Source organism: Carassius auratus, unplaced genomic scaffold (assembly GCF_003368295.1).
Source record: "Carassius auratus strain Wakin unplaced genomic scaffold, ASM336829v1 scaf_tig00022091, whole genome shotgun sequence".
Classification (NCBI taxonomy): domain Eukaryota; kingdom Metazoa; phylum Chordata; class Actinopteri; order Cypriniformes; family Cyprinidae; genus Carassius; species Carassius auratus.
In genome coordinates this window covers 50,454-71,790 of record NW_020525165.1, presented here as the reverse complement: position 1 = coordinate 71,790, position 21,337 = coordinate 50,454, and the positions used below count along the sequence as shown (strand labels likewise).

General features: G+C 41.0%; 1 protein-coding gene across 1 annotated transcript; it reads left to right on the top strand.

Annotated features, from left to right (window-relative positions):
• Positions 1-7,469: 7,469 nt before the first annotated feature.
• On the top strand, positions 7,470-19,470 carry LOC113077294 (ena/VASP-like protein). Its single transcript, XM_026249715.1, has 12 exons — positions 7,470-7,986; positions 14,154-14,322; positions 14,899-15,076; positions 15,202-15,265; positions 16,176-16,243; positions 16,352-16,602; positions 17,442-17,536; positions 17,660-17,702; positions 17,813-17,892; positions 18,365-18,425; positions 18,584-18,641; positions 18,796-19,470. Exons 1-12 carry the CDS (start codon positions 7,901-7,903, stop codon positions 18,831-18,833), a joined length of 1,191 nt encoding a protein of 396 aa, XP_026105500.1. The 5' UTR covers positions 7,470-7,900; the 3' UTR covers positions 18,834-19,470.
• Positions 19,471-21,337: the final 1,867 nt, after the last annotated feature.

Here is a 21,337-nt window from a genome sequence, read left to right as displayed (position 1 = left end):
GTGTCCGATTCTCACTTTGAACTAGTTGGTTATTAGCATGATTAATAGTCTATTGAGAACTGGACTCTGAACTAAAGTGTGACCAGAATAGCTGATGTCTAGTATCTAGTATTATTTATTATTTAAAGGTGACTTGACAGTGCATGTGATGTTACAGATTTTGTGCCTTGGTGAAGCGGCGCTCGGAGGGCGTGCCTGACCACGCCCCGCTCATGCCCCGCCCCTCTGACAGCGCTGGCCCCGCCCACCGCCTGCTTCCCGACGGCGTGGATCCGCAGCTGGTGTATCTGTGCAGACACGTCTATGACTTCCGCTACGGACGCATCCTGAAGACGCCGCAGTGAAGCTGGTTCTGTTCCTCTCTCTGTCATGTTCACTGGACTGTCACACTGCTGAGGGCTGACGGAGGAACCTCTTTCAGAAAACATCTCCACTGGTTTAGGACTAGACCACAGATCCAGATTAAAGGTCCGTTCACACTAATGACGTTATAACCATAACTATAATCCAACCACAACTATGACAACACAGATGAACATTATATCAGCGTCCTGCAGCACAGAAGAGTCATCAGTGTCTCAGACGTATATTTGGAGAAATAGACAACAATACACTGTATGAGTCACAATTACAAACAATACAGTTTTTGGTGTGAACGTGCCTTAAGAGTTTCTTAGGAGTTTCATTCTTTTGTTAAGCACAAAAGAAGATACTTTGAAGAATGTTGCAAACAGACATTTGACGGTAGCCATTGACTTCCACAGTAATTTTCTATCCTGTCATGTGATTTTGGGGTGTACTGTCCCTTTAAGAGTGTGTTTGTGTGAAGCTCAGCTGAGGTGAGTGAAGCTCACGCTTAAGTCTTATATCTTTTATAAATGATTGATTTGAAAATCTGACCAAACGAACCAAAGGACGGTGAGAATCACCAGTCATTGTTAAACTCTGAATCACTGAATCTGAACAGCTGATTAGTAAGGAGATCTATGTTTTATACGTATGAAATTAACTTTCTCTAGAATGCACAAATATATTTTAATATTTATTTGATGAACCGACGCTTCTAGTTCCCCGAGAGAGATTGCACTATTACATTCCCTGTCATTCTAGCTTCGCTGCTAATCTAACTTCTCATCTAATCTAGCTTCATCTTCTAGTGAACATCTAACCAAGAGATTCCCAAAGTGAGAGTTTCTCGGACTGAACAATGAACAATGCATTTGTGTTTAACAGAGTTTTCACCTAGTTATTTCTCCAAGCTTTTCCGGAGATACTAGTAATGATGGATCTAACTAGTTCAGCTGGTGATTAGATGATTTTCTAGTGTCTCTATATATTTATGATGTTTAAAGTGTGAAATCAGCAGCTCGTTGTTCTCCGCTAATTACAGAAAAGGAAAAATCATTTCTATGTTTGGGAACAGCATTGTCTTTCTGCTTTCAATTTCTTCGTAACGAAAAGGAGATATTTTATTAAGTCTGTTTCTACGGCTGGAATATAAAATATATTTTTAGGACTATTTTTGAGAAAGCAAATCTGTTTAAATTGCTGTTATTTTCTCTGATTTATGATCTGGAGTGAAATCGAGTGACACCATCTTTTATCATAAGTTTATCAGACTTTGGAGACTTTTAATTTGTATTTATAGAAATTATTTAAAATGGAGTATAAGCATAAATCTATATTCATATAGTTTAGAAATGTTTTGGAGTGCTGTGGCTCAATATAAATGTTATTTGTGTTAAATTATGAGCCTCATGAAGTCTTTATTAGTAATATTCAGCCGAGGTTAAACCCAGTCGGACTGCTGTGATTAAATACCACACAAACACGGTGTAAAACATGGTAGAAGTAGTTTCACCGGTGACTCACTGAGCCATATTTAAATCTGTATTGTGTCTGTAACGAAGCTGAGTGATGATTATTAAAGACAGAATGACTTTAACCCTTTCAGAGCACTGGAAATATCTGGGATCATCCCTTCAGTCGAACCCTGCACCTGATGACCTCTGAACTCTTTGATTCTTGTTTTGTCTCGTTGTGAGCTTTGTTGTTATCTGATGTTTTGTTTTTGTTGCTGTGCTTTGCTTTTATTTTCTGTTTTGGTTTACTTTGATTTTTATTTTGTACTTTGTTGTTTTGGTTTGGGCGGAGATTAAAAGAGAAGTTGTTATCTGATGTCTTTATTTTGTCATTTGTTTGTTTGTTGATGGCAGTATGATTATTGCTCAGTGAAAGAGTATTTATAAATTATAAAATAAAACTGAAGTCTTTTGTGAAAGCGTTGAGTCCTGTGTTTACTGATTCTCCTGATATTATAAAACACTTATTTTAAAGTAATAATCACGTGTTACATAGCATTTTTTTATAACATTAGTTTTTTTAATATAGTTTTTTTTTTAATTGTTATATCTAACATTTTTAATTTTAATTCAAAAGTTACGTTGGTTTCATTTTGTAGTAGTCCCCCCCCCCCAGATGTCTATATAGTTTGTATATTTTAAGTTGCAGATGACCACTAGTTATTATAGTCATATTTTATTTCAGTTACTGCTGTCAAATGATTAATCACATCCAAAATATAAGTTTCTGTTTACATGAGACAAATGTATATATAACACTATTTAATATTGAACTTATAAACATGTATTTGCATGTATAGATTTATATCCATATAAATTATATATTAATATATTTCAATATATAAACTTACTTTTTTTCGTAAATATATACATGCAAGTGTGTGTATTCATATATACATAATACATATACACAGCACACACACACACATGAACAAAAACTTCAGAAAAAGCACTAATTTGTGTGTGTGTGTGTGTGTTTCTCCTGCAGGTCAGTAGTGTGTGTGTGTGTGTGCGTGTGTGTGTTCATATGTGGCGTGTCCTCACACACGTGACTGAGCTCTGATCCTGTTTAAGGATGGAAGCAGACACAGATTGTTGTTGAACATGAGTTTATCGGAGCTGCTCCACATACACCCTTGATTGTCATCATAAACCTTTTTTTATTATTAATATTAATGTATTTATTTTAGAGGAACCAATTCTCCTCCAGTGTAAAGTGCCTCTGCTGTTGTCTCTCACAGATCTGTTTAAACGCTGCTTGATCTGTGCAGATCTCTCTCCTGATTCAGATCAGAACACTCTCAGTCCGCTGCAGAATTAAAGCAGATCAGATTGATGTGAGGATAATTCTCTGATTTATAATGAGTTTATTAAATAAGATGACAAGCACTTCTTTTCATCAACTAATGTGTCAGAACTCACACAGGAACTGAAATCTTGTGTTCAGATTTGGTGATATCACAGCGGTTTAACCCATTCTGAAAGCATCTCCATCATATATATAGTGATTAAATAAAAGCTCAGTATATCCTGTAACATGCTGAGTTATCACCGGGGTTTATCTGTAGTCTCAATTGTGTGTGTAGTAAATTTCACAAAGAATTACAAGCAATCATTTTTGAAATAATAATAATAATAGCAAAAAAAAATATTTTAAAGGTGAAAAATATGGTGTTCAAAACCTGTAGAATACACACCTGTAGAAAACTAATTAACTCAAAAATTGTTAGTAAATTTCACAAAGAATTAAAAGATATAAATGGTGCAGAAAAAAAATTAACTCAAATCACCAGTAAATGTAAACATTTACAAAAAGTAATTTTAAAGAAACTGTAAACATTTTTTTTTATTGTAAAATATAGATATTAGTTTGAAGAAGCAATTTCAATATACCGGTAATACATACTATAATAAAACAATATATACACAATATAAACAAAAACATTAGGAAAACACACTGAATTAAACATCGAATGTATAGAAAAATAGTATTTTTTTAAGACATATTTAAACTCGTTACTGTATTTTAAAAAGCAGATCCACGTTAGTCTCTGAATGTTACTGATTTTGTGATTCAGAAAACCATAAACAAACTCCTGATGATGAAGATGATGATTTCGAGAGTTGTCAGCAGTCTCCAGCTCCTCCGGTGCTCGGTGTGTCTGATCAGCGTCGCGTGTTCCGGTGTTTCCGGTGTGACGGAGCGGCAGGAGCGGAGAATCAGCGCGCGCGCGGCAGACGGATGCTGCCGGTGACCGGAGAACGGCCGCGATCCCTGTGAGATGGACGAGAAGAGCTCAACACGGCAACTAACACACGACAAAAACGGCCTCGCACTCCGCGCAGAAGCGGCGCGTTCGGTTCCGTCGCATTCTCCCCGCGCGTCCGACGGCGGCGGTTTACCGATCATCACCGGAGATCCAGCTATAAACACTGCGCTGACGTTATTCCCTCTGTACGTTCCTGATCACGGAGAAGGAACAAGGAGGAAATATGAGGTTAAGCGCGACCGTTATTACGTTATTATTATTAACGCGCGAAGCTGAGGCGGGGAAGGGGTGCTGTGACCATCTGCGCGGTTTGGAGATTAACGCGCCATTTATGTGAGTTTACGGTTTTGACGCATCGCTCTGCCAGCGGCGCGTTCGCCTTGCATTACCGCGTCGACTCGTGTTCGTGTATTGATGAGCGTCGCGGGCTCACATGGACGCGTTTTCTCAGATTGTGTTGGAAACGGTGCGAAAGAGACGAGAGCGTCTTGGGAGGAAACAGCTTTAATGGAGACGCGATGATCGCGCGCCTCTGCCGCGCTGCTGATGTGTCACGGAGGCGTGGTCAGCGCGGCCGTTGTCATGGTAACCGCTTGTTATTATTGTTATTAAGGGATAGTTCACCCAAAAATCTAAATTATGTCATTAATAACTCACCCTCATGCTGTTCCAAACCAGTAAGACCTCCTTTTATCTTCAGAACACAGTTTAAGATATTTTAGGTTTAGTCGAGAGCTCTCAGTCCCTCCATTGAAGCTGTGTGTACGGTCTACTGTCCATGTCCAGAAAGGTAAGAAAAACATCATCAAAGTATCCATGTGACATCAGAGGGTCAGTTAGAATATTTTTGAAGCATCGAAAATACATTTTGGTCCAAAAATAGCAAAAACTATGACTTTATTCAGCATTGTCTTCTCTTCCGTGTCTGTTGTGAGAGAGTTCAAAAACAAAGCAGTTTGTGTCCGAGCCAGATAATGAACAAAAGATTGACTCGTTTTCGAGTCAAGAACCGTTTCTGTCCATAGACATTAAAAGAAATGGACACAGCGACCCCATTGGAACTCAATTGAGACAAGTGAAGCCCAGTTTAGCATTTTTTAGCGCTTCCGTTTCTGTCGCAGACTCAAACGAAGCTTGATGACGTCAGCAACCTGTCTGACAGATGTAAATCTTCTAGTAGCTGTGCGTGCAAACTGCCATCGTTAATCTTGCAGAGACTGCGAGCTTGAGCGGGGAGTTCTTTGTCGTGAGTGAGCAGGAGTAAGTATTCTGATTCATTATTTTGTATAGCATTTTAAAATGTAACGCCAGTACGCTATATTAAGTTAATTGCCTGCGAGCTTCTCCTCCTGTCTGTACGGTAATGCGACAGAGAGCCGAGTGGTTATGACGCAATCGTTAGCCTATTTTTTACAAAAACTGTTTCTACGTAGCCAAAAATGTAAACATAGAAGGTAATGGAGCCCTTTATACATTGTCGCGTATCTTCAGAAATAAATAATGGACAAACAGAGTCTTTAAACGCCTCAGATGTAAAGTTGTTCGCTGTCAAAGTGACGCCAAAATGAATGGGAGTCAATGGGAATGCTAACACAAGTGAAGTTCTGCTACCAGATGGCAGCCCCCACCCGACTTCAACTTCCGGGTTGACTTCCTTGCCGCCTGTTTCTGTCAGACGCGTCCGATTCATGAACCGAGGAGCTGATGATACTGCGCATGTGTGATTCAGCGTGAAGCAGACCGACACACAGAGCGCCTGAACTGAACTGATTCTTTTGGTGATTGATTCTGAACTGATTCTGTGCTAGTGTTATGTGCCCAGGTAAACCGAAGGCTTGAATCAAGGGCAATCATCGCCAATGACATCATTACGTTGAGCGCAAAAGAACCAGTGAACCATTCTCTTCAACCGGTTTATTGAATCGAACTGTCCCGAAAGAACTACTGGTGATCCGAACACTGATGCAACCATTTCTTGACTCGAGAAACAAAATACATTGCGTCAAAGCAACTGAACAACATTCATTTGGAAAACAGTGTCTCAATAATGCAAAATGATAGTTAAAGGCAGTTCATCATTGAATTCAGTGATGTCATCTCTGTTCAGTTTAAATAGTGTCTGTGCATTTATTTGCAATCAAGTCAATGATATCCCTGTAGATGAAGTGACCCCAACTAAGCAAGCCAGAGGCGACAGCGGCAAGGAACCGAAACTCCATCGGTGACAGAATGGAGAAAAAAACCTTGGAGAAACCAGGCTCAGTTGGGGTCAGTTCTCCTCTGACCAGACGAAACCAGTAGTTCAATTCCAGACTGCAGCAAAGTCAGATTGTGCAGAAGAATCATCTGTTTCCTGTGGTCTTGTCCTGGTGCTCCTCTGAGACAAGGTCTTTACAGGGGATCTGTATCTGGGGATCTAGTTGTCCTGGTCTCCGCTGTCTTTCAGGGCAGTAGAGGTCCTTTCTAGGTGCTGATCCACCATCTGGTCTGGATACGTACTGGATCCGGGTGACTGCAGTGACCCTCTGATCTGGACACAGACTGGATCTGGTGGCTACGGTGACCTCGGAATAAGAGAGAAACAGACAAATATTAGCGTAGATGCCATTCTTCTAATGATGTAGAAAGTACATCAGGTGTTATGAGAAGTGTTTCCGGTTCCGGTTTACCTAATTAATGCAGCCTAAAAATCCTTTAACGGATTTGGATATTAAAAGCATATTAGTATGTTATGTGTAAACCAGATTAAAGAGATGGGTCTTTAATCTAGATTTAAACTGCAAGAGTGTGTCTGCCTCCCGAACAATGTTAGGTGTGTGTGTGTGTGTGTGTGTGTGTGTAAGAGAGAGTGTGTGTGTGTGTGTGTGTGTGTGTGTAAGAGAGAGAGAGAGAGAGAGAGAGTGTGTGTGTGTAAGAGAGAGAGAGTGTGTGTGTGTGTGTGTGTGTGTGTAAGAGAGAGAGAGAGAGTGTGTGTGTGTGTGTGTAAGAGAGAGAGAGTGTGTGTGAGTGGAGCTCTGCTTTGTGTACATCTTATCTATCTGTGAAACTGTATCTTCTGTATTATTTCTAGTCAGCTGTTTTATGAAATCAATCAATCCATTACAGTAACTGTGTCAGTGTCATCTCTCTCTCTCTCTCTCTCTCTCTCTCTCTCTCTCTCTCTGAACTCGTCCTCTGTTAGATGTGCAGAACACTTGTTAGTGTTTCAGAGCATTCAGACTAAGCTTCATTTCCCCCTTAATTCTGCCCTAATCAGTTTGCAGCCTTTTCATTGTAATTATGATTTCCATCCCGAGAGAGAGAGAGAGAGAGTGTGTGTGTGTGAGAGAGAGAGAGAGAGAGCATCAGTGTGAGTGGGGAGGGGCTGGTGAGAGGATACTCACTGGAGAGCAGTGGGAGGAGCCTGTAATCCTCCGAGCCAATGGTGCGGTGGGGAGGCGGAGTCAGGTGGTCTCTGCATCACACAGCATCCCTTCATTGAGCTCCGTCTCTGCTGCTGTCACAGACAAAGGATGACATCAGCGCAGCTTCACTGACAAACACTCATCTTCATCTTCACATGCAGAGCTCCGCCCGGCTTTCTTGGGATTTATCAGAAGAAGAGCGCTCAGGAAGTGCACCGGGGAATGTTTGAGGTGACTGAGATGCTGTTTCTGAAGCATTAGCGGCGAGAGACGAGGAAGAGGAAGAGGGGGAAGGGAGAGAGAGAGAGAGAGAGAGAGAGAGAGAGAGCAGGTTTCCAGAAGCACCTGTTCCTCTGCTGTGATCATGGAGATTAACGTCCCATCTCACCGCTTCTACTTCCCTCAGATCTACTGTGAGCCCGGCGCGCCGCTCGCTGACATCAAGGTCAGGTACGTTCCTCCTCGTCCTGAGACATCAGTCCTAACGGAGATCCGGAGATCCAGCTTCACACGGATCCTCTTTTGTTCCTGTGATCTCTGGAAGCGGTCCAGTGCTGGTGTGTGTGTGTGTGTGTGTGTGTGTGTGTGTGTGTGTGAGGACTAATGGATGGATGGAGTGGTTGTACACATGGCTCGTGTGGCTAATAATCAGAAGTGAGGTCCAGTGGTCAGGAACGGTGTAATGTCCAGCTTGATGGTTTCTACAGTGTGATACAGTAAAGAGTGTAAAGTAGTGCTCGTTCTTCACTGTGAGTTTATGTTCAGTGCTTTATAGAATAGAGTTAGTTTGACAGTAATAAACAGGAGAATATGACTGTCAGTGTTGTAAAACTCGTGTTATTATTCAGATCAGATTCAGTTTTGTTCTGATAGTGTCAGTGCAGTCATATCCACATAATTACTGAATATTAATGGTCTTTAACCCCAGCTGATCAAACCAATCTCATGTCATAGTTTGGCTTTGTTCCTCATGTTTATTATATGGTTTAGTGTGAGGAATATTGCAGATGATCATGTGATGAGCAGAGTTCACGATCAGATTAATGTTCATCTGATCTCCTTTGACAGGTTTGTCTCCGTTTGACTACTCAACAGAGAATATGGGAGAATATAGCCTACATTATTTCATTTCTTTCTTGCTAGAAACACTCAGACTCTGAACTGTTGTGTTTATTCAGAGTTGATCTAGATGAGTCTTTGGAAACTATCTCCACTTCTTCTGTGTGTCCTCTTAAGGTGAACATCTATTACTTTTTCTTCTTAACCTGGCAAAGTTAAAACATGGTAACGACAAACTTTCTTTCTTTCTTTCTTTCTTTCCTTCTTTCTTTCTTTCCTTTTGTTTGTATGACTGTATGCCTACTGCCTTAATGGTTTCATGTTTTCAACTGTTGAATAAAGTAAAATCGAATAAAAAAGCAGGTTTGTGGTCGTGTATTGGCTGTTGTTAAAGTACTGATGATGTCATCATATCCTCATCATCCCGATTTAAAATAATAAATATACAGCATGATTGACATTAATCAGACGGCCCTGGAGAGGTGCAAGATTCGATCTGTGTCCGCCTCACATCAGCAGATAACCCAGACTGAACCTCGGACTGATTCTGTGTGTGTGGGGGGGGGGGGGGTCAGGCTGAAACACCTGAAGTGTGGGCGGGGCTTCAGCGAGCTGGAAGATCCATACTTCACTGATAGAGATGTGGGTCAGTGTATGGAGAGAGCAGATCCAGTCAGAACAGAGACACAGGCAGTGATGCTGCGGCACAAAGGCTTCTGGGTAACGGAGACATGAGCACCATGGCAACCACAGCTCAGCCCGTGACTCCTCTGATAGAGAGTGACAGACTCAACAAACCTAGTGTGTGTGTGTGTGTGTGTGTGTGTGTGTGTGTGTGTGTGTGAGTGAGTGAGTGAGTGTGTCTGTGTGTGTGTGTGTGTGTGTGTGCGTGCCTGCATGTGTTAGTGAGCGAGTGAGTGTGTGTGTGTGTGTGTGTGTGAGTGAGTGTGTGTGTGAGTGTGTGTGTGTGTGTGTGAGTGTGTGTGTGTGTGTGTGTGTGCGTGCCTGCATGTGTTAGTGAGCGAGTGAGTGTGTGTGTGAGTGAGTGTGTGTGTGTGTGTGTGAGTGTGTGTGTGAGTGTGTGTGTGTGTGTGTGTGAGTGAGTGTGTGTGTGAGTGAGTGCGTGCCTGCATGTGTTAGTGAGCGAGTGAGTGTGTGTGTGTGTGTGTGTGTGTGTGAGTGAGTGTGTGTGTGAGTGTGTGTGTGTGTGTGTGAGTGAGTGAGTGCGTGCCTGCATGTGTTAGTGAGCGAGTGAGTGTGTGTGTGTGTGTGTGTGAGTGAGTGTGTGTGTGTGAGTGTGTGTGTGTGTGAGTGAGTGAGTGCGTGCCTGCATGTGTTAGTGAGCGAGTGTGTGTGTGTGTGTGTGTGTGAGTGAGTGTGTGTGTGAGTGTTTGTGTGTGTGTGTGTGAGTGAGTGAGTGCGTGCCTGCATGTGTTAGTGAGCGAGTGAGTGTGTGTGTGTGTGTGTGTGTGTGTGTGTGTGTGAGTGAGTGAGTGCGTGCCTGCATGTGTTAGTGAGCGAGTGAGTGTGTGTGAGTGTGTGTGTGATGCTGCAGAAGCACATCTGTGTGGGTTAATCCTCAGCAGAAGCAGGTGCTCAGACGTCACATGAGAACACTCTTCATCTGAGCTGCTGTCTTTACTGATTCTAATGTGTTTCATGTGAAAAAAAACATTTCTGCCATGGAATAAAAATAATAATTATGGCTTTTAATCTTACAATTCAGTTTCTTTTTTTGAGAACTGTGAGATATAAAGTCAGAAATTGCGAGTTTGTATCTCATTTACAAACAGATGTAAAGCTGCTAAATGAGGTATTAAATCATTTTCTGTTTAGATTCATCCCTAGAGATTATGACAAGAGCTCAGCAGATTTACTTTAAACCCTTTCATTCTTCTGGAGAATAAATGTGAAATAACCCTAGAACCAGTTCTGGATCGGTTCTGTGGTTAATCTGGGTCAGTTAAATCACTTTTATTTCTAACGCTTTATAGAGATTATTATGGAAGCTTGTTTTCACCATGGGATAAAATGTTAATAATTATGATAATAAATTAGTTTATAATTACAACAATTTGTTTTACAATTTAAACTTTTTTCTCAGAGTTTGCAATTTTGAGATATAAAGTAATTATTAATTACATCTCACAATTTTCAGTTTTTGTTTTGTTTTATATTCTTTCATTTCCACCATGAAATAAAAAAGTGTAACTGATTTTTTATTCATCTCACAGTTCTGTTTATATCACAGTTTATATCTCAGAATTGCAAAATAAAAAGTTTTTTTTTCTGCGACAGAAACAGTCTCATAGTTTGCTTCCAAGCAGCTTCACAGTAATAAAAAGGAACATAACAGTGTTAATGTTGTAAAGTTCATCCATTATGAAACACACTTGATTTCAGCTGCTCTTCTGGAGACGATAGAGTCATCTCCTGATCTGGCAGTGCTGTGATCAGCTGTAGAAACTAAAGAGAGATGAGATGTGCTTTCCCTGCTGGAGCAGAGTTTCTGTGAATATTACAGCCGTCAGAGCTCTGTTATTTACAGTAAATCCTGATGACGAGCCGGTCTTGATTCAGACCAGATCTCTGTGGTTCTGTTTTTCTGCTCCAAACCAAAGCTGTGTCTTCTGCTTATGTAACGTCCAGATTCATATTGTGCTCTGTTCCTCGCTCTGTGAGTGTGTCAGGACTGTTATCTCTGGCTGGAGACGAGCGTCTCAGATGGGTTTCAGATGAATCTCAATGTCTGATGGGTTTATGTGCTGTGATTTTCACCTGGAGGAGGATAAAACTGCTGAAAATGACTCTTTTCTTTAGATTTAGATTTAATGTGCGTGTGTGTTTGAGTGTGTGTGTGTGTGTGTGTCCAGAGAGCAGTGTGTTTCGTTTGAGGTCGTTCAGTCAGGTATTTTTACTATGTTTTATTATAATGTTTTATTTCTAATGCTATATTATAGCATTAGACATGTTTTCATGCATCTGGATTAAAAATGCAAAAGAATTACATTTGTGAGATGCTGAGTGCATGGCAGCTGCTGAATTAAACTTGCACTGCAGTCTGAGACATGTATTATTGCACACTGGCTGCATGCATAAACGTGATGATGATGAATGATGCATTCACAAATAAACCGTAGAGCCTCTGCAGTGATGCTCTGTGTGATTCTGACACTGATGTTCATCTGCCTTCTCTCATTCTGACAGGAAGTGAAGGTCACATGACTGCCAGCACTCAGCAGCTGTAGCGTAGTACAGTCCACTGCGGTGTTATCTACATGACTGCTAGACGCTTCTTAGAATATCTTTCATGCAGCTAGATTAAAAATCCTAAATATGTCCCTGGCTGAATTAAACATGCATTATAATGAAATCACGTGACAACACTGGAGTCTAAACACGTTGCAGTGACCCTCTGATCTGGACACAGACTGGATCTGGTGGCTACGGTGACCTCGGAACAAGAGAGAAACAGACAAATATTAGCGTAGATGCCATTCTTCTAATGATGTAGCAAGTACATCGGGTGTTATGTGAAGTGTTTCCGGTTCCGGTTTACCTAATTAATGCAGCCTAATAATCCTTTAACAGATTTGGATATTAGAAGTGTATTTGTGTGTTATGTGTATAGGCATAAATCCTATTAAGGTATTTTTGGAAAACAACTGAGCGTCTGTGACAGTGTAAAGTGTAGTTGTAGAGAATAGCCACACAGTGTTTGCTGCCGTCCGGTCTGGAAGATACTCGCAGCTCGCAAGTGTTTTTATTTCAATTTTTCTTCCTGCTCGTTTGAGTACCAACTGATAAACACCTAAACTACACTGTAAAGAGATTGCTGTACAGTTTATTTGCATTTGTTTTTTAATTTTACATTTATTTGTTATTATGCATTGTGCCTTCATTATAAGGGTATTCTTAAGCAATTATAATGTATTGTAAATATGGGCTTCATATAAACTGTTACCAAACATTCAACCAAGACTAAAGAGTTTGCACCAACTGTCAGACTTTGTGCTGTAAGTGTTTTGAGATTATTAAATACACTATATACTATCTGAATGCACCTACAAGGAAAGTGCAAATAGTTTATAATCCATCACGAATCGTTAAAGCTAAATCTATACGATGTTTGATAGGGAGCCAGTGCAGTGTGGACAGGACCAGGCTAATATGGTCATACTTCCTGGTTCTAGTAAGAACTCTTGCTGCTGCATTTTGGACTAGCTGTAGTTTGTTTACCAAGCGTGCAGAACAACCTCTCAATAAAGCATTACAATAATCTAACCTTGAGGTCATAAATGCATGGATTAACATTTCTGCATTTGACATTGAGAGCATAGGCCGTAATTTAGATATATTTTTGAGATGGAAAAATGCAGTTTTACAAATGCTAGAAACGTGGCTTTCTAAGGAAAGATTGCGATCAAATAGCACACCTAGGTTCCTAACTGATGACGAAGAATTGACAGAGCAACCATCAAGTCTTAGACAGTGTTCTAGGTTATTACAAGCAGAGTTTTTAGGTCCTATGATTAACACCTCTGTTTTTTCTGAATTTAGCAGTAAGAAATTACTCGTCATCCAGTTTTTTATATCGACTATGCATTCCATTAGTTTTTCAAATTGGTGTGTTTCACCGGGCTGCAAGGAAATATAGAGCTGAGTATCATCAGCATAACAGTGAAAGCTAACACCATGTTTCCTGATGATATCTCCCAAGAGTAACATATAAAGCGTGAAGAGTAGCGGCCCTAGAACTGAGCCTTGAGGTACTCCATACTGCACTTGTGATCGATATGATACATCTTCATTCACTGCTACGAACTGATGGCGGTCATATAAGTACGATTTAAACCATGCTAATGCACTTCCACTGATGCCAACAAAGTGTTCAAGTCTATGCAAAAGAATGTTGTGGTCAATTGTGTCAAACGCAGCACTAAGATCCAATAAAACTAATAGAGAGATACACCCACGATCAGATGATAAGAGCAGATCATTTGTAACTCTAAGGAGAGCAGTCTCAGTACTATGATACGGTCTAAATCCTGACTGGAAATCCTCACATATACCATTTTTCTCTAAGAAGGAATATAATTGTGAGGATACCACCTTTTCTAGTATCTTGGGCAGAAAAGGGAGATTCGAGATTGGTCTATAATTAACTAGTTCTCTGGGGTCAAGTTGTGGTTTTTTTGATGAGAGGCTTAATAACAGCCAGTTTGAAGGTTTTGGGGACATATCCTAATCACAATGAGGAATTAATAATAGGTTGAACCATGGTATGTACATAAATAAATTGAAGAAATTAGTAAGTTTGTTATAAGCTACTGTGTAAGTTAGGCTGCTTTGTATTCGCACTCATGCTCCTAAATACATTTTCCAGTTTGCACACATTTATTTTTAGTGTCAAATGCGAGTGAAATGCTCACACAGTGGAGCCCTGGGGTGGTTTCCAGGACATGGTTGATCTGGTATCAGACGGGTTGTTAACGGGTGATGATCTGAGCGCAGTGTGTTTGCATCGATTGACCCGCTGTGTGTTTGGTTTGTTTCAGCGAGCAGAGCATCTGTCAGGCCCGCGCCTCCGTCATGGTCTACGACGACACCAGCAAGAAATGGGTGCCGATCAAACCGGGTCAGCAGGGCTTCAGCCGAATCAACATCTACCACAACACCAGCAGCAGCAGCTTCCGCGTGGTGGGAGTCAAACTGCAGGACCAGCAGGTGTGTGTCTCACACTGACTAACCAGATCACCACTTATACAACATCTCACTCTGAAGAACATCTGAAAATGTGTTTGTTTTCTGTCTGTGACAACAAATTTTTAAAAAAACACCATTTCTATCCAGTGAGTTGAAGAGCACTTCCTGATTAAATAAAAATATCATGAAGAAGGCACTGTATGTAATAATTTGTGTATACGATAAATTGAGCTTTAGAGCGAGCAGACGAAACGCGGCCGTGTTATCTTATTTTGAGAGTCTGATGTTTGGGAATGCATTTCTGGGACTTAATTATAACGAAGCACTTTAACGAGACATCGCTCAAGCATTTCAGATGCTGTGTGGAGAGATCGCGTCATTGGTTGGTCCAGTTCCCAGAGCAAAGTCACACGTGAAAGCGTAGTTTATGCACGTTTTCTTACCAGATAAGACATTTATCCCACTTAGATGACTGCATATTTTTTTTAATGCACATCTTGGTGTTTCCGAAAGTAGGTGGATTGAAACATAGCTATTGATTTTCACTATAGTCAGAGTGATACTGAAGAGCCTGACCACTCTGACCTCTGACCTCAGGTGGTCATCAACTACTCCATCGTGAAGGGTCTGAAGTATAACCAGGCCACGCCCACCTTCCACCAGTGGCGTGACGCGCGGCAGGTGTACGGACTCAACTTCGCCAGTAAAGAGGAGGCCAGCACCTTCTCCAACGCCATGCTGTTCGCCCTCAACGTGCTCAGCAGCCAGGAGCCAGGTACCACACACACTCACACACACACACACACACACTCACACACACACACACACACACACACACACACACACACACACACATGATGATGCTGTCATGTTCCTCAAACTGTTCTTGGTCTCTTTCAGGTCCAGCTGTTCAACGTCAAGTCCAGAACGGGCTGAGTTCAGAAGAAGTGGAGGTCCAGAGACGGTGAGCGCCACACACACACACACACAAACACACACACACACACACACACACACACACACACACACACACACTGCTGTGATACCACACTATAAATGAACCGTACTGTATAAATCACATTCACACACCAGTGTTGAACACAGTTGTGCTGCTCAATATTTTTGTGGAAACTGTGATACATTTTATTTTTCAGGATTCACAGATGAACAGAAAGTTCAAAAGAACAGCATTCATTCATCTTTTGTAACATTTTTGTGTTTATGTTTTGTAAACACTTTTGTGCTGTCACTTTAGATCAGTTTAATGCATCCCAGATGAATAGAAGTGTTAATTTCCACTAAATGATGAATCAGCACAGCAGTGTTTGCTCTGATGCGGTCAGTGAAACACACACACAGTCGCCCTCTGCTGGTCACAGGAAGCAGCTGCTCTTCTGCCGTCCCATCATGCATCTGTAAAATTCCACATCTCTCACTGTGCTTCCCGATCGATTCTCAGACTCATTATTAGATCAGATATGAAACACAGCACCAATGTTCCCAGAAAAATACATCAATACTTCTGTCCATCAAGGATGTATTGCTCAAAAGTGACATTTAGAAGATTTCTATTCAGCAAATCATCATATTATTCTGATTTCTGAAGATCATGTGACACTGAAGACTGGAGGAATGATGCTGAAAATACAGCGGAGCATCACAGAAATACATTACACTTTAACACAGATTCACACAGAACACAGATGATTTATATTAGAATAATATTTAATAATTTTGACTGTATTTTTATCGAATTAATGCAGCCTTGAGTGAGCAGAAGAGACTCTTCCAGAAGCATTGAACCTCTCGACTGTTAGTGTTTGAGTGAGGTCTGTGTGCAGTGCATGATGGGTAGTGTGTGTTTGTATCCGCAGGCAAATGGAAATACAGCAGCAGCAGATGCAGGCGCAGAGCGAGCGGGAGAGACGATCGTCCAACCCAGGTCACTGACACTGATTGATCTGAATGATGTCACTGTTGTCTTCTGTAGAGCTGCTCAAGCAAGGAGTGTGAAGCGCTGGAGTAATGAGACATTTCTGTGTTTTCCCAGGATCCCCGTTTCAGGGTCACCCCGCGGTGCTGTCTGTAGCTCCTCCCATTGTGGCCCCGCCTCCTCTGCCGATGGGTGGTCCCTGCCCCCCTCCCCCGCCTGGCCCGCCGCCCCCTTCTGCTGGAGCTCCGCCCCCTCCCCCGCCTCCTCTGCCTGTAGGTGGGTACGGGGGTCACGCCCAGGATGATAGCCACGCCCCCTCGGGTCTCGCCGCCATGATCGCCGGAGCCAAACTGCGCCGCGTGCAACGGGTGCGACATCGTCTCATCACAACACGACAAACGTTTACTTGAAGCAAAACCGTGTTTGAAAATCAGGCAAAAAAGACTGAGCTCATTGGCTTCAATAAAGCAAAGTATTTGTAGAAACATTATATTGTAGGTTTATTACAAAATATCCATATAATATACAAACACTGAAATAATCTGAGACTCGATTGCGTCATTCGCGTTGCTTGGCGGCAGTGGGCGGAGCTCTTGGTGCATCAGCTCGCCGTGACTTTCTGATTGGTGGAATTTTCTGAACAGTTTTTCACCACAATGTGGTTATTTCAAAAACAGGCTGAATTTAGGTGAACACACGACTTCAACGAGAGCATGTACAATCAAATAACCACCTTGTAGCTCACAGTGGGTCTGTCTTTAATGGTTTTAATGGTAAATTTCATATATAGTCATTTCTATTACACTAAAACAGCCATTTATCTACCAAGGGTTCATTATAGTGATTCTTCAGATGATTCACATGTTCTTTACTCTTAGAAATAAACAGTTGTTTGAAGAACTGATCACTGAAAGGTCTTTGGGAGCCACAAACGGATCCTTCATCTTCATTAATCACGTTCAAAATAAACGTTTTGCAGCCTAAACTTGAAAATAAAGCTCCTTCATCGTCACTGATGGTGTTTACAGCGGAAGAAGATTCAGATTTTAAAAGATGGCTCTTCTGTCATTTCTGTGAAAAACCTCTTATATACACTTTACTCTTAAGAGTCTCATCTCACGTGAAAACTGCACTAAAAGCTTCCCAAAGAGGCGGGTAATGTCAGTGAACGCAGCTGATCAGATAATGTGCTGATGTGTGTGTGCAGCCGGAGGAAAGCTCTGCGTCCGGAGCCAGGCCGGAAGTGAACCGGAGCAGCGGAGGAGGTCTGATGGAGGAGATGAACGCGCTGCTCGCTCGCAGGTCAGACACAACACCACCTTCACTGAGCACCTCTGATGTGTGTGTGTTCTCTCCGCCTGTGACACGCCACACATAACACACTCTGATAATCAACACACACACACACTTTACTTCTGATCACAGACGGAGAGCAGCAGATGAGAAGAGGGACGGAGAGAGCCCGAGCGTGAGTTATATATTTATATCTTCATTTTAGAGTTAAAACAATGATAATAGTGTTAAAGTATACATGTGCAGGCCTTGGTGTGAGCTGTGAATGTTTCTGGTGTGTTTCAGGAGGATCCGGCGTCTCGGGGACAGAGCTGCGCAGCTTCCTCTTCATCTGAGACACAGCAGAGCAGGAAGAGTGAGCTCAGGTGTGTGTGAGTGTGTGTGTGTGTGTGTGTGTGTGTGAGTGTGTGTGTGTGTGAGTGTGTGTGTGTGAGTGTGTGAGTGTGTGTGTGTGAGTCTGTGTGTGTATGTGAGTGTGTGTGTGTGTGTGTGTGTGTGAGATCCTCGCTGGTGTCCAGGTCAGAAACACAACACACACACTGGACTCGAAGGAGACGTCACTCAGCGATCGAGAACTGATCAGTGAATCATGTTTATGATTAATATTCTAGCTGCACTTGTCAGACTTGAGCAGCACTGAATGATTAATGCATACAATAAATATAATCGTGACTGTCCTCTTCTGTCAGTTCTGAGGAATAGAGATGTGAAGACATGCACTGTTTATTCTACGGTGGAAACAAAACTAAAGAATTGTGAGATTGTCTGACGAACACTCCTGAGGTCAGGGGTCAGAGGTCATGATGGGATTAATGCAGTGATTGTGTGTGTGTTCAGGGTTCGAGCCGCCGGCAGCATCAGTGACTCAGACGCATTAGACTTCGACAGAATGAAACAGGTGAAGATGACCATCAAGAACTAGTACAGATTTATTAATATATGAAGAATGTAGGTTATATAGTTAAATAGTTATAGTATTTATATTTTATTCTTTATTATAGTTAAATTGTATAACTATAATACAGATTTAAATGCAAACGATGTTTTAATCGACAGGAAATCCTGGAGGAAGTGGTTCGTGAGCTGCACAAGGTGAAGGATGAGATCATTGATGGTATGTTGCCCTGGCGCTCCATCTGCGACGCACAGCTCATGGGTTCGATTCCCAGCAGTGACACAATGTAACGTCTGAGATGCCAGCGTCAGCCAGATGTGTGTGTGTGTGTGGTTCAGTTCCAGACTCTAATGAGTGTGTGCTTCACTTCCAGCCGTCAGACACGAGCTCAGTAGAATCAGCAGCACATAGAGAACCCAAGCCCTGCAGATCCTGCTGAAGCCTCCAGAGCCCACGGCGTCCTCGTCCTCGTCCTCGTCCTCACACGTCCAGATCCCTGATGAAGCAGAGACACTCGCACCCATCTCACCGTTCTGCTGGATCTGGACTCAGCTGAAGACTTACAGAACCTGAGGAACACAGAACCAACATCTGGAGGCCTTTTACTGTGTCTGCATCATCATCATCATCATTATTATTATTATTATTATTATTATAGGTGTAGTAGTTGTAGTGTTTTCATGTAGGTAGACATAGGAATTAATAATAATGATAATAATAATGATATCATTGCACATCCGTCTTCATTTTCCTTCAGATTCATCGTAAGCACATTTCTCATTACCTCTGTTTTTTAAGAGTTTTTTTAATGATCCTTCTTGTCATAATGATGTATTTAATCACTGACGGAGGGTTTCGAGGATGCGAGGAGTTATTATCTGACAAACAGACATCACACCAGAGTATTTGTGATCATGTTGTTGATGAAATATTGTTCTGTTTTATGAGTTCTGTTTTGACCAAGTGCTTCCTGGTTAGAAAAAGAAAGAGAAAAGATATACATGATGTTTAAAAAAGAAGTGAAATAAAGTGTGAAGGGTGTGTTTCATCTGTGTGTGTGGATCATATGGAGAATAATATCAAACACATTCATAGATGACAGAAATACATCCGTCTCTGTTTGAAGAGAACCTGATCAACACAGACTAACATACTATCATTACATTTTAATAACAAGTCTTTAATATTTGATTTTTGATATTCATTTTAACATTATTAATACACAGTGTAAATCTGGATTTTAAAATAAGTACATCAAATAATAATGTGTTAATTATAGGAGTTTCTGCTGACATTTATTTTCAGTTTAGAAATGCTAATTATATTTATTTTTAAATATTCAAACAGCTTATTAATATAAATGTATAATACTTTAAATATTTTCATTTTAAATAATAACCTAAGCACAATTAACACATTAAAAACAACACGCATAATTTAATACACTGATATATCAAGAATAATAGTGATATATTCAATTTAGAAATAACTTAAATAAGAAAGACTTAAACATAAATAAATCATGAACGAAGTTAGATTCTGTGTAATTTAATTAAGTGAAAATCAAATAATTACATATTATATAAAAAAATAAAATAACACAATAATACATTTCAATAATGTGCTATTTATTCTCAGTTTAGACATTTAAAAATATCACACAAGGAAAAACTACAAACGTAAAAAAATAATATTTATCAATTATAATTATCAGGGGCAGATCTACCAGGGTGGCAAAGCCTTGAACAAGCGCTTTAAAAGAAAGCCTTGCCACCGCTCCGAACTCCCGAACTGATCCAAATGATTCGCGATTCCGCTCCGAACTCCCGAACTGATTCAAATGATTTGTGATCCCCAAACTGACTCAAATGATTCGCGATCCCGCTCCTAACTCCCGAACTGACTCAAATGATTCGCGAACCCGCTCTGAACTCCCGAACTGACTCAAATGATTTGCGATCCCCAAACTGACTCAAATGATTCGAGAACCCGCTCCGAACTCTCGAACTGATCCAAATGATTCGCGATCCCGCTCCTAACTCCCGAACTGACTCAAATGATTCGCGAACCCGCTCTGAACTCCCGAACTGACTCAAATGATTTGCGATCCCCAAACTGACTCAAATGATTCGAGAACCCGCTCCGAACTCTCGAACTGATTTAAATGATTCGCGAACCCGCTCCGAACTCTCGAACTGATTCAAATGATTCGCGATCCCGCTCCGAACTCCCGAACTGACTCAAATGATTTGCGATACCCAAACTGACTCAAATGACTCGCGAACCCGCTCCGAACTCTCAAACTGATTCAAATGATTCGCGATCCCACTCCGAACTCCCAAACTGACTCAAATTATTCGCGAACCCGCTTTGAACTCCCGATTTGAACTCCCGAACTGACTCAAATGATTCGCGAACCCCAAACTTAATATACTGTAATATTTTTGTTGTTGTTGTTGTTGTTGTTGTTGCTATAAAAACAGACCTAAGCAATCAATAGCCTTTACAATGACTTAAAATGCATTATAAAAAATAATATATAAACTATTAATAAAAAAATAATGAGGCAATAATGATTGGTTAATAATAACACTGTTAAAATACATAATGTAGGCAAATACAAAATATTATTTATGTACATGTTATTACAAATGCCATGTGATTGCTGCTGTTACTCTTACAGGACGATCAAATCCTTGTTTAGGCTACTGACCAAACATTTCAATCAAATATTCACTTTATGAAATATTCTTTCATTTTTGGACACCTTTTTGCTATAGATGACACAGGCTTTATAATTTCTTCAACAACAAAAAAAAAACGTGCATATCACAACCCTTACAAAAATAAACCATGGTTTTATCATAGTAAAACTGCTTAGTTTCCTTCTGCATGATTTCTGAATACTTGAGACT